Below are 14044 nucleotides of genomic sequence, written 5' to 3'. Positions count from 1 at the left end.
AGCTGATGTAGTTCCCATCTTCAAAAAGGAAAAAACAGATCCAGGAAACTACAGACCTATCAGTCTGACCTCAATACCGGGAAGATTCTGGAAAAGAGCTGATGTAGTTCCCATCTTCAAAAAGGAAAAAACAGATCCAGGAAACTACAGACCTATCAGTCTGACCTCAATACCGGGAAGATTCTGGAAAAGAGCTGATGTAGTTCCCATCTTCAAAAAGGAAAAAACAGATCCAGGAAACTACAGACCTATCAGTCTGACCTCAATACCGGGAAGATTCTGGAAAAGAGCTGATGTAGTTCCCATCTTCAAAAAGGAAAAAACAGATCCAGGAAACTACAGACCTATCAGTCTGACCTCAATACCGGGAAGATTCTGGAAAAGATAATCAAGCAACGAATCACCGAACACCTAGAAGCAAACAAAGTAATAACTAAAAGCCAACACAGTTCTGGGCTGCATAAACAGAGGGATAGAATCAAGATCACGTGAAGTGTTAGTGCCACTTTATAATGCCTTGGTAAGGCCACACTTGGAATATTGCATCCAGTTTTGGTCGCCACGATGTAAAAAAGATGTTGAGACTCTAGAAAGAGTGCAGAGAAGAGCAACAAAGATGATTAGGGACTGGAGGATAAAACATATGAAGAACGGTTGCAGGAACTGGGTATGTCTAGTTTAACAAAAAGAAGGACTAGGGAGACATGATAGCTGTGTTCCAATATCTTAGGGGCTGCCAGAGGACTGGAAAAGAGTATTAATTGATAAAGACTTGTTTTTACAAATGATACTGAGATGGAAAATGAAATGACTCTTCAGTTACTCTTATGCAGGCTGGACAAATGCAGCCATCAAATCACACAGAAAATATAGTGATAATCAGAAAGATGAAATGTAGTGATCATCTAAGAGTCTGTACCATGTTAGTTGTGGAACTGATCAGAAATGAGGTGACCCTGGATCCTAATCCTAAATCAACATAATCTTTGTTACTATTGAATAGAAACAGAGCACTATGCTATCAATTCTTATTTAAATAGAGAACTATTAAGAAATAACAATGCAATTTTTATGGTAGATGTCTCCCAAACTGATGTTCAACACATCCGAAGGGCATAACATCCACCAAATCTATATACAACGTATACATGCTTCTATCCAGCCTACACCAATTTTGGCTGATGGGCTCCAGAAGAGCCTTTTCTGGCACAGCACCTGCCTTGAGCTCTGCCACCTCCCTTTTAGCCTCAAACTAAGAAAGACTTAAAACGTGGCTATGCCAGTTGGCTTGGAGTCCTAGTGGATAACCCTCTGACTGAGATGGTGTAGGGTTTCCTGCCTGGGCAGGGGGTTGGACTAGAAGGCCTCCAAGGTCCCTTCCAACTCTGATGTTATGTTATGTTATGTTATGTTATGTTATGTTATGTTATGTTATGTTATGTTATGTTATGTTATGTTATGACTATTGCCTGACATAGTGTAAGCCGCCCTGAGTCTTCGGAGAAGGGCGGGATATAAATGCAAATAAAAAAAAAAGTATTTGTATACAGTATTTAATTTTCATCCTATCAGCCAATCACAGGATATAGACAAGTTTGTTTTGATAGCTGTTAAGAGCTCTGACTGGTTCTAATGTGTATTATTAAGAGTAGAAATTGTGGTAAATTAAATCACTGAGTACTTTTAAGATCTAACTTAAAAATAGTACCTATTTGGCAAAGAAGTTAGATTAGATATGGGCATTAGGCATTAAATATTAGTGAACTTCTGAATTATCTGCATTTGCGCTCTTCATCTAGTATCAATTAATAATGAAAAGTTTATTTAAAAGATATTTCGAAAAATGATTCTATTAAGTACTCCTTATCATACTGAGTTGTTTCTAGAATTTAACAGAGCAGACCTTTTATTAAGATTTACAGTGAGGGCCACCTTTTTATTTTACAAAGCATAGCTTGGAGTAAAATTTAGTATTTTAATATATGTAATTAATCATTTAACTTATTTGTCATACTAATCATTCAATGTATTCTAGAATTCACTGTGTCATAACACTTTTTGGGAAGAGTGACACCTTATAATTTCTTTTGACAAACTTTACAAATAGGAAGAGAGGCAACAAAATATTCAATCAAACTAATGGCAGCCTACTGTTGATATTTTGGAGGAATAGTCTTTGGAAAAAGAAGTCCTTTTACAACAAATACTCTTTCTTGATAAACAACAAGAAGTCTTTAAAGAAGGCACTCTGAAATAAAAAAAGTATTTGTATAAGTATTTAATTTTCATCCTATCAGCCAATCACAGGATATAGACAAGTTTGTTTTGATAATAGCTGTTAAGAGCTCTGACTGGTTCTAATGTGTATTATTAAGAGTAGAAATTGTGGTAAATTAAATCACTGAGTACTTTTAAGATCTAACTTAAAAATAGTACCTATTTGGCAAAGAAGTTAGATTAGATATGGGCATTAGGCATTAAATATTAGTGAACTTCTGAATTATCTGCATTTGCGCTCTTCATCTAGTATCAATTAATAATGAAAAGTTTATTTAAAAGATATTTCGAAAAATGATTCTATTTTAAAAATATATGTTTAATATTATATATAATCTCCATCACTGTTCTATTCAAACAGCAATTACTGTTCTGAATTTGTTAGGTTTTTCTCCACCATTCTTGACCTCTAATGTATAAAATGATGGATTTTTTATTTTTTACATGCCAGAATTATCATATAGCAATTTAGATAAAATGTTTTCGGCTGCAAACTTAATATTCTGTAGTATTTCCTAATGGGTAAGTAAATGGGTAAGTGAAAAAAAATGGAACAAAAATTAAATACTTTAAAAACTAGTTTAAAAACCCTTATTGATGCTTCTATTTATATTTCTTCTGCACATATTGTGGGAATCAGAACTCTGAAGAACAAGAGTAATTCTGACGATTCTATTAAGTACTCCTTATACTGAGTTGTTTCTAGAATTTAACAGAGCAGACCTTTTATTAAGATTTACAGTGAGGGCCACCTTTTTATTTTACAAAGCATAGCTTGGAGTAAAATTTAGTATTTTAATATATGTAATTAATCATTTAACTTATTTGTCATACTAATCATTCAATGTATTCTAGAATTCACTGTGTCATAACACTTTTTTGGGGAAGAGTGACACCTTATAATTTCTTTTTTGACAAAATTGTGCCTTGTCAAACTGGCTCAAGCTTACTTGCTCACCCTGAAGCACCATGGTAATGAAAAAACATTGCAGTACCCAATTGCCCCAACTCACCAGAGATCTACTTACTTAATGCTGCAACTCCTTCAGTTATATTAATGAACACATCTTAGCATGTTCATAAACATAACTGATGGTGCAGAAACCATGCTGAAAATTCTCTCAGCAGAATTTATTTTTTAAAAATAATAACAACAATAATATAAGTACCCTAAAATAAGGAATACCATTTTAAGGCACTTCAGGACCACAACCTTCAGATCAGTAGTGGGCTGCTGCTGGTTCGGACCAGTTCAAGCAAATGGGTAGTTGTGACCTGCGGGCCCGCCCACCCGCCCAGGGCCCAATCCCGTCCTATAGTGCTTGTTTTTGACATCGCACACATGCAAGGAATGCATGCGTGAGAGAATTGCTGTGTTTTTTGACGCCACACGCAGGTGCAGACAGCATACACAAGCAAATTGCCGTGTTTTGTGACACCACACGTGCACGCCACATTTCCAGTGCTGGGCGAACCGGTTGTTACAGTATATGACACCCACCTCTGCTTCAGATGTATGCTTTATGACAAGTCCTTAAAGAATGCTTGTGGACTATGCACTGGGTTAGAAGAGCCATTAACTTGACTAAAAGGATAGATAAGTCTTCATGTATCCTCTAGTGAGAAATCTATTATGATTTATTAGCAAGCAATGATTAAGAACACTGTAAAATTCAATGTATATACAAGAAAAAATTGCCTCATAATTTTATCACAGAGTGGCTAAAGGGAGAGATTTTTGACAAACTTTACAAATAGGAAAGAGAGGCAACAAAATATTCAATCAAACTAATGGCAGCCTACTGTTGATATTTTTGGAGGGAATAGTCTTTGGAAAAAAGAAGTCCTTTTACAACAAATACTCTTTCTTGATAAACAACAAGAAGTCTTTAAAGAAGGCACTCTGAAATAAAAAAAAACACAGAAGAACAAATGTAAAAGATTGATAAGGCAGAAGAAAAAAATTGGGGGCCAAATAATATGAAATTGTCCAAGCATGTGATCAGTGCTTGAGTAAGATTATTACTAGGAGATTTGTTAAATCCTTACCCAAAGAAAACTTAAGAAAGGAGAACTTCAGTTTCAAAATGACAGAGAAAGTTAGATAAAAATATGCACCATAGCCAAATGTTTGTTAGCAAGGCACAGTTCCACCTATGTCGAACAGTAATGCCAAAACAAAATTCTGAGGGGTAGTTAACTAATTACAAGTTCATGAATCAATAGTCAGACAGTATATTCCAATTCAAAAATAACATTGAGTTTGTATTTTGACAAAAATAACTTAAAATAGCCTATCTTCAATAATATTTAAAGCCTTTTTTAAAGTAGTGCTCCAAGAAACTAATAGGAACTTGCAAATTTTCAAAATAACTCTATTCCAAGAAATAGACAACAAAAGGAAAATAATTGTATGGTGAATCAACCAGCATTAACTCTAAAGAGGGATGCTTTGCTTTATCCAATTAAGAATATAAACAATTAGGAAGACTGGGGTAATCCAATCCAAAATAATCACAATTTTTACCTCAGGGGATTTCTGGACAATGCATAAATGTCTAAATTGTCAAAACTTTCATAACTTTAAGTAGGCCAATTCCTTCATCAAGAAAAAAATTGTTACAGATTGCTAAGAAGAAAAAAATGTGTAATTCCTAAAAGAGAGAAATAATATATGATTTTCTGTGAATAAATGAGATGTGTAATCATAATTGAGAAACAAGAGCACATTAGTTAGGAAAACAAAATCCAAAGTAGCCAATCAAAACCAACATTTAAAAAAAATCTAGATCGTAATAATTTTAAAAAGTTCCATGAGTACAGGAAAGACATATATTAGCAATAAAGAAATGTTATGCAAAACATTCTGGCATGGACCACAGATCTGATAGTTTAATATGGAGAAAAAAGTTAATTTATAGCCATATATGCTCTATAAAGTTTTAAAGGTCAAAATCAGCACTTTAAATTAACTCCAAAATAAGTGGCCATTTTAAGCTCCATAAGATAAATTAGTTCTTGTTATTAACCTAAGTGTCTTATTGGGTAAAGAGGTTTCTAAGGAGTCTTCAAATATAGCCTCACTTATAATAATATACTGCACCAATCTGCAGTAAGATTATCTCTAGCTAGAAAGAATATGCAGATGCCATACCACCCACAGTTGGTGAAAAGCAATTCATGCCAAACATGCCACTTGGACTTTAACAAGAGAACTGCACATCACAGCAGTTTCAAAATGTATAACCATAACTAACCCTACCTTTATCCAATTAAATCAAAGTGCAAAGTCCAAAAAAGTCAAGAGAAAATTCTAATTGGCTTATGAAAATTCACTACCGTTCACAAAGCAATTGACAACCATTTTCAATCATCATAACATAATTTCAGGCAGCCACCCACAGTTGCCTCTACCGTTCTTTATAAACAGAAGCTCTCTGCTCCTGAGCAAAATTTCCCTAAATATTACACATCGAATATTTATTTTCTATGTCCGCCTAACTCAACTGGATGATTCATACAATAGTTATACCATTACTATTGTGTTATGCCTATGGGTACCCAGAAGCAGCTGACTAAGCACTTGTTGCAAAAAAAAAATTGATTTAGACTAACCTGACCCAGCAATGGCTATTTTTTCATTGCATGTCAACCTACATTATATGTCAAGCTACAAAATAAGCTACATTGATAGATGTTTCTCTTTGTTAACCTTCTTAGCATTTTATTTTTTCAAGATTTAGACTATGATTTCTTCTCATTCCTTGCCAACTCCCTTCTTGCCTGCATCAGAATGTAAAGCATACTCAATTTTCCCTATCCATATATGATACAGTACACAGTTATATCAAGTCAAGAACTTACATGAAACGGACAAGATTTTAATCTTCATTGGGCAGTAAGAGCTACCATTTCTGAATAAAAAGCCTGGATATAATTTTTTAGATATTTCTGTTGTAAATATTCCAGGTTGCTAATTTGGTTATCTTCTTCTTTACTGCTCACTTATTTTGTGCTACATGAACAGCCAAAAACAGCAAAAGGGAAGAATGAGCACAGAATGTCTGAGCATAATAAACGTGGCATCTAAGACAGCCAAATCAGAAATTAATTTAACATTTTCTGTCACTATACATCTGTATATAGGGTCTTTTGATTCAGAATGAACATTGGCTGTATAATACAACAGTTAGCAGTGCCAATCTCATTTCAGAGACTTCCAACATAGAAACTGCTATTCTGACACAGAAAAGATCAAGGCATACATGATCAGCATTTAAAAGGACTTTGTTTCTCCAATTTAATCTCCTACTTAATACAAAACCTATGATGCTAGAGATGAGTATATAAGCAATGGTGAAACCATTCCTGAAGTACATATTAGCTTTCTTTCAAAAGGGGGAATGACTACATCAGTCAAAATAAATAAGATATATGCTCAATAGGTAGCCTTATCCATTTTGTAATTTAATTAGAAAATTATAGGATTTATCTACAAAAAGCAAAGAAAATTTGCACTATTTGATAGAGTGAAAGAGTTCTATAATCAAGTTTTGGCCCCAGGTTACAGGTAACCTACATTCATCAATCAAAATATATGCCATAATAGAGGCCTAATATTTGAAGAAAATACAGTGGTACTTTGGTACTTAACTGCTTTGAAATTTATAGAATTTGGTATTCAACACATTTTGACACAAAAATTTTGTCCCAGTGCTCATTGTTTTTTTGGTATTCAACACACAAACTAGAACTTGTCAGTGTTGGCTGCCTTGTAAACACTACATTATTTCTTATGGGAAAAATCTGTTTGGTGCTCATCATTTTGGTACTCATCACATCTTCTGGAACCAATTAATGAGTACCAAGGTACCACTGTATTAAATTTAATTCATAATTTTGAAGTTTACTCCTGTGCATAATTAAAAGCGAAACCTAAAATAGTCTCTTTTCCCAAACTCTAAATAAATATTGCTATTATGTGTAATTGTTCTACTGGTCCAAAGCCAGTAGTAGAAAGCTTGGAATAAATAGTACTTCGAAAGCAAATTTGGTATATAGACCTTACACACATGGCAAAACATGAAATCCATAAAGAGTCCATTATAATCTGAGGGTGACTAACCAACCTATACTCACTATAGGATTAAGATCATTGGCCTTTTCTGTTAATTCAAACCTATCCAACAATTATTTCCTTCCCTGAAAATCTATTTATAATCTTTCTATTTTTGTATTAAGGAGCAGATATTACAAAGAAATATATGTATGACTATCTTAAAACAGAAGTCATAGTTCTGAAAGATTATTCAATTTTATTGTCCTTTATGCTTTTCACCTGACAGAACAGACCTCATAATTCCATAATTCCTTCATGTAAGCCCCAGTGGTAACATAATTCTTTGACTAGTATCTTAAATACAAATTTTGATAAGGGAAGATGATGTAGCTCCCTACAAGTTTATTACTGATATTTCTGTACACATGCACAGCTCTGAGTTTTATACAAAGTAAAAAAATATGAAAAACAGCAAAATCACAAGCATAATGGTAGCCGAAACTTTGCATAATGAAAGCTCAAATACTCTTTCACATTAATCCAAAAATTCATCAGGCAAGTAGTCTATATTTACGGGAGTGAGCTGTTCCATGGGAAGGAAGTCAACACTGAGAAAACCTAACTATAATATACTACAAATAGGACTCCCTTGAGGAGAGGACCTTAGCAGAACTTCTTTCCCTGATTTTACCGACTAAATTCAGTTCAGAGGAGATGATTTTGAAGATAGCCAGGTCCTGAGACACAGCTTTACAGTTCATAACTAGCAACTTGAATTTCACCTAAAACTGAGAAGCAACCAATACAGATAGTTCAATTTACAAGTTTGTTTAGTGATCTATTCAAAGTTACAACAGCCCTGAAAAAAGTGACTCATGACCATTTTCACACAACCATTGCAGCATCCCCATGGTGATCTTCTGACAAGCAACGTTAATGGTAAAGCCAGATTCACTTAACAACTGTGTTACTAACAACTGCAGTGATTCACTTAACTTGTGTGACAAGAAAGGTCATAAAATGGGGCAAAAATCACTTAATAAATATCTCATTTAGCAACATAAATTTTGGACTAAATTGGGGTCGTAAGTCAAGGACTACCTGTACAGTTTCTAGAATAGAAGTGTTTTGTGGGCAACCATAGGTGCATCCATTGCTACCCATACCAGTGCAGTTTAAGCTTCTGGATAGTCTTCATTTGAAGACACTTCATTTAAGTCTACTGTAGAATGATAAGAACACTGGTACTTATGTGTAATGCCTTCTAATATAGAGAAAACCATAATGGAGAGACAAAATATGTTTGCATAAAAGGTTTCCTGGCCATGGTCCTGGCCATGGTCGCTGTTCAAGCTGAACCCAAGAATCCAAGAGAACCATCAGATTACAAAGCTGCTATTATGGGGAATCATGAGCCCACATCCTATACATGAACTATCTCTGGATTCAGGAGGTCTTCATAATCCTCAGCCATTCATTATTGCTAGATTCAGTGTAAATCTGTTCCTCTCTATCCAGATGCCAATCACTTTTAGGTGCCGAGTCAAAAAGTTCACTGCCTGATATAAGGAACAATTTGCCTGAATTAAAGAAATAGCAAAGAATAGAAAAATTGAAGAGATTCATTTTTCTTTATTTATTCAATTTATAGGACTGCCCATTTCAAACAAGTGACTCTGTACAACAAAACAATCATAAAATCAATTAAATTACAAGTACAATACAAAAGAAAATTAAATACATACAGCAGGCAAGAAAATTATTTTCTGAAAATGATAACGTAACCAGGAAATGGGAACCTTAACACACTCTGCCCTAGCCCAGCCACATAACTAGGTCTTCATGGACTTATGAAAAGTCAACAAGATCAAGGCCATGCAAATTTTCTTAAGTGACAATATTCCAGAGCATAGGCATTACAGCAAAAAAGCCTCCTAGTCAGTGCTAGCAGATATTCCTTGACTAGCTAGACTCAGAGCATGCTCATTCTGCTGGATTAGATTGGACAGGTAAAAACAACTGGGGGAAAGACGGTCCCTCATATAACCTGGTCTCAAGCCATGAAAGGCTTTAAAGGAGACAACCAGCATCTTGAATTGCACCTGGAAACACACTGGCAACGAATGCAGCTCAAGAAGCAGAGGTGTTACATATGCCAAGTAGCTGACACCATTTATTACCCATGCAACTGCATTCTGTGCAGTTGAAGCTTCTGACTCTCTTCGAGGGCAGCCCAATGTAGAGCTCAGTAATTATGACAGGATGACAGGATGTCACTGAGTGACAGTGACCAGAGCCTCCTGGTCCAGAATGGGCGCAACTGGCACAAAACCTGAAAGTGTGCAAAAGCCCTCTTAACCACAGATATACAGTGTAAGAGGACCCCCTGTGTGGGGCAATGCCACCTCATCCAGGACCAAAGATAAAAAACCTTGACAATGGAACTACATGACAACAACACAAAACCACCCTCCTCCCATCATAGAGTGGAGACTGGAGAGGGATTTCAAGACAAGTGCAGGAAGGCTCTTTTAAACATTGAAAGCAATGTGATCACACTGGCAGCAGGAAAAAAGTCAGACAAATTAGTTTGTCTACAGAAATCACTTGCTTCCTCCTCCTCTCCAGAGAGATTGGAGAGGAAGAAATTTCAAGAGACTGCTGCAAGCTGTTTGTGTAATATGCCCCCCTCGTTTATTCTTCTAGTTGCAATCTCATGCACAATTCTCTCTAGAGTCTTATTTGATGAACCACATAAATCTTTCACAAGTCAGCTTTTCCCTGGTATTTTATGTTTACTAGAATTTCCAAGCAATAAAGTGCAATAATGTCTGGTTGTCATGGCAACACCATACTCACAAAAAAAGTTTCCCCTATATTAGAAAGAACGAATTAAGTAAGGGGAATGAGATAGCAATAGAACTTAGCATGTTCATTTCCCAATTTTGCTCCATAATTGTTCAGCTCATTATTCATTTCTGAAATCAAATTATCAAAATTATTTATAATATTGTTTAAGCCATTATCAGTTTATGACTACCAACATCTAGATTTCAGTAGGCCAAAAATATCAGTCATATAACAATAAATGCATAGAAAAAAAATCTTTAAAAATTGATTCTAAGAAATATTTTGTAGCTTTCCCATAACATGCCCTGGCTGGGTTTAAGTTAGAGAAACTTTGTTTATAGCAAGAGAATCTCATTGCCTCTCTTCATCAGCTCATTCATTAATCCACAGAACACAAATGTATGTAGCTTAAAGCATACTGTAGTAGAAATATAAGCTGTAGTATGTAGTTTAAAGCATACTGTAGTAGAAACATATGCTGCAGTCTATCAAAGTTGTACAGTCTTTCATCCACTCTGTATGCTTTCTGTACACATATACAAAGACTTCAAGTTTTCACAGAAACATATAATTCAAACAAATCTCAAGTATGTGGACTTCTGTCATCCTTCCAATCAAGACAATAACTATTAAATTAACATTATACATCAACAGCAATAAAAAATAAAATAAGCACTGGGAAGAGTGTCTGTTGACCATTTAATTGCACCTCCAGCTGTAGGATTTCTACTAAAAAAAAAAAAAAGAGTATTACTTATCCCACTACAGACAGAGATGCATATCCAATTGTGGAACATGAGCACCAACATTTCTCTCCGTCCTCAGCTGTTGTTTCAGTACTTTTCGGACTGAGTCCATAAGCCTTTAGTTATTTATCCTTGGTCCTTCACAACTACACGCTCAGCAACTGTATATGTTGACAAGCTGCAGCCAATCCTGGATTTGGAGGGCAATCTCATCAAAACACCCCACGTGTAAGATTGCCACCCATTCAGCTTTACACGCAAAAGGAACATTAGGTTTCCACACAAAGCATTTCCTGTGGGGGGGAAAAATCGTAGGAGGAGGCCAAAAGGAAAAAGCCACGCATCCGCTTGAAACGACAGGAGAGAGGTCACACCACTGGGACTTTCTCCTATTTGTGTTTTTAAGGAGCGGAGGTCGGTATTGGACTTTTTCTCCCCAAGTTTGAGCTGAACAAGGAGGCAACGGCCCTTTTTTCCGACGGCATCGCCCACCGCCTCCCAAAAAATACAGTAAAAAGCAGCGGTGGGGAGACGGTGGTCTCAAGGCGGCTCCCCAGCCCAGCCCAGCCCAACCGGGAACACTCCTCAAGTGGCAAAGGCGACAGCCCCCAAGCTGAAGGCGAGGCTGAAGCCCGAAAAAGCCCCTTCCCCTCCCGCTGGGGATGGGTCAGGCCGGCTCCTTCACTCACCATGTATAACGTGAAAGGGAAGCCAAGCAGGAAGAGCCACAGGTAGAGGTGCAACGCGTTGACCCCGGCACCCTGGTGCGGGTCTTGGTACCAGCCGCCGCTCAAAGCCGCCCACACCCCCTGGCGCAGGATCTGCAGCACCTGAGAGCCCATGGCGGCCTGGCCCCAGCTCGGGTCCTGCCAGCCCCGAGCCCTCTTCCCTCTACCCGTCCTGCGAGCCCGGGCACAACTGGCCGCCGCCGCCTCCACAGCCTGAGCCTCGCGACAGCCACAAGAGCCACCCACCCGTCCTCCGTCTTCCCCTCCTCCTCCTCCTCCTCCCCCCCGCCAACGCCGCCGCCATCTTACGTCCGGGCCCCGGACCGCCCGCCCTGCCGCCCGCCTATGGACCGGCAACCCTTGCGGCAGCCGACGCGACCTCGGCGCCTAACCTGGATTCTCCGCGAACGGAAGGGGCGGCGGCGGCGGCGGCATTTTCGGTTCGGCCACCGAACCGCTTCGCGAGGAAGCCCCCAAGTGAAGCGAATCAAAGCCACAAAGGGAAATAAACGCTTGTTCTCGGCCCTTGGTGAATGAAGCAGAGGCGGAGGGTCTCGTCTTGGAGTTGCTTTCCAGCCTACAAACGCTGTTTTCCTTGGGTTTGGACTATTTTTTTAGCCCGCGTTGATGTTCCCCAAATTGCGAGATATTTACTTAGGTCGCTGGAGAGGCCCTCCGCCTGGCCAACTAGCTAGGTGGCAGGGAGTCAAGCCTGTGGCAAGGCTGTCGACAGCCAAAGCAACAGAACTGTAGTTTGCTTTGGATTGCATCTGCTGTCTTCGCTACCTGAGCGCCGTCAGCCGTTAACATTGCTGGAAATATGGGGTGAGGGTGGGGGGAAAGGCATTTAGAAGATTGCTAAAAATGCGAAAGGGAAACTACGAAAAACTAGAAGCTAAAAAAAGGGATACAAGGGCTTCAGGCCCGGTAGCTTTGTGCTTTCCTAGGGCGCCGTTCTCTACCAAGCGGCTTTGTAGTGCGAAGTACAAATGGCAATTCGTTCGCAAACGCTTGAGGCTTGGCGATTTGGACCGCAGTCTCAGGCACCCTTTTCCCCGGAGAATATATAATATAGAGTCTGAATGTCCCAAAGGTGCTCTTTCAAGAGGCAACTGGACTTTCTGGTTTTTCTTTTTCTCCAGTTGCCTCTTGAAAAAACACCTTTGGGGACAGCCGTGACCTGGATAACTGAGAGTCTCCATGAACGGATATTAAGAGTTTGAATGCTTCTCTGTGCAGACGAAAACTCTTATGCGCCTGGTGGACAGGCGCATAACGTACAGGTGGGCAATTAGCAGCTCGCTGCGGCTATGAAATCGGGCGATGTGGGTCACTGATTAAGCCACAAGTACTGCGGTACAATACTATGCCGAAGTGTCGTTGCCTTTTGAAGAAGAGCAACCTGGCAAAGAACAACTGAAGCAAAAAAAGTGAGCTTGATGGTAATGGGTGGGGCCAGAAGTTATTAAGAAGTTACGCCCCGTCGTCCCTTCTCGCGAGATTGCCAATTCTTGCGAGAACAGGAAAGCCGAAAGCGTCTGTTGGTGTCATAGTAACGAGACTTCCACCACGCTTACATCGCTGCGTCCTGACAAACCTCTATTAGATCTTCAAGAAAACCATTTTGTGTTAGTGCTGTTTTACATATATTTTTTTATTACGGTTGCAAAATCTGCTGTGGGGCATAGTCTGGTATTACTGAGATTCACATAGCAGATCTGTATCGATTTGCCTGTAATTAACCATGGTTTATTCAAGCCAGCTTTCTGATTTGCATGATGTATGGCATCCTGGGCAAAATTATGGCTGACTGATTCGTTGTTCGAGGGTATTGTGTAAATGACATATTAAAAATAAAACATTTACAAGAAAAAGATCCTTTACTTTGTTGATTGGTATATAGTTTGATTTGAGCTCAGAAATAAATATGACCTGTCTGATGGAGAAATAGAGGGAGAAAGGCAATGGATGAGAATCAGTAAAACTCATTAGGTTAGGTTCAAAATTAGGTTAGGTTCCAGGACGTCAAAACATGTTATCTTTATTTAGCAATCTGACAGCTATATGTTCCCTTTCTCTTTGTCATCACACACAGAGTTTAATGGACATTAATGAAAACTTCTGGTTAGAAGAATTATACTTCAATTTATTAGTTTATCAAATTTCTACACTATCCATCTCGCTTAGGTGACTTTGTGGAGTTTAGAAAGAATGCGTAAAAACGAGTATTGGAAAAATTACTAGAAATGTGAGGTTCTTACATTGTCTCTTTGGAAGCAAATTTTAGAGAAGGCCAGTCTAGCTATTGAGCCAGATCAAGTATGGACAATTAATTCATTCTCAAGAGTTCACATGAGAAACTGAGACAGTTGTGGAGGCGAACC

At 38.1% G+C, this 14044-nt stretch overlaps 1 protein-coding gene across 1 annotated transcript in view; it reads right to left on the bottom strand.

The window, feature by feature from the left end:
- PCNX1 (pecanex 1) overlaps positions 1–11941 on the bottom strand; it is a 120299-nt gene extending 108358 nt beyond the window's left edge. The window contains exon 1 of the mRNA XM_058162083.1: positions 11335–11941. Coding sequence (XP_058018066.1) covers positions 11335–11774 — 440 coding nt within the window. The 5' untranslated portion in view covers positions 11775–11941. The remainder of the gene's footprint in view (positions 1–11334) is intronic.
- Between the last annotated feature and the right edge of the window lie 2103 nt (positions 11942–14044).

Source organism: Ahaetulla prasina, chromosome 1 (assembly GCF_028640845.1).
Source record: "Ahaetulla prasina isolate Xishuangbanna chromosome 1, ASM2864084v1, whole genome shotgun sequence".
NCBI lineage: Eukaryota > Metazoa > Chordata > Lepidosauria > Squamata > Colubridae > Ahaetulla > Ahaetulla prasina.
The sequence above is the reverse complement of the archived record's forward strand: the minus strand, read 5'-3'. Positions and strand labels throughout refer to the sequence as shown.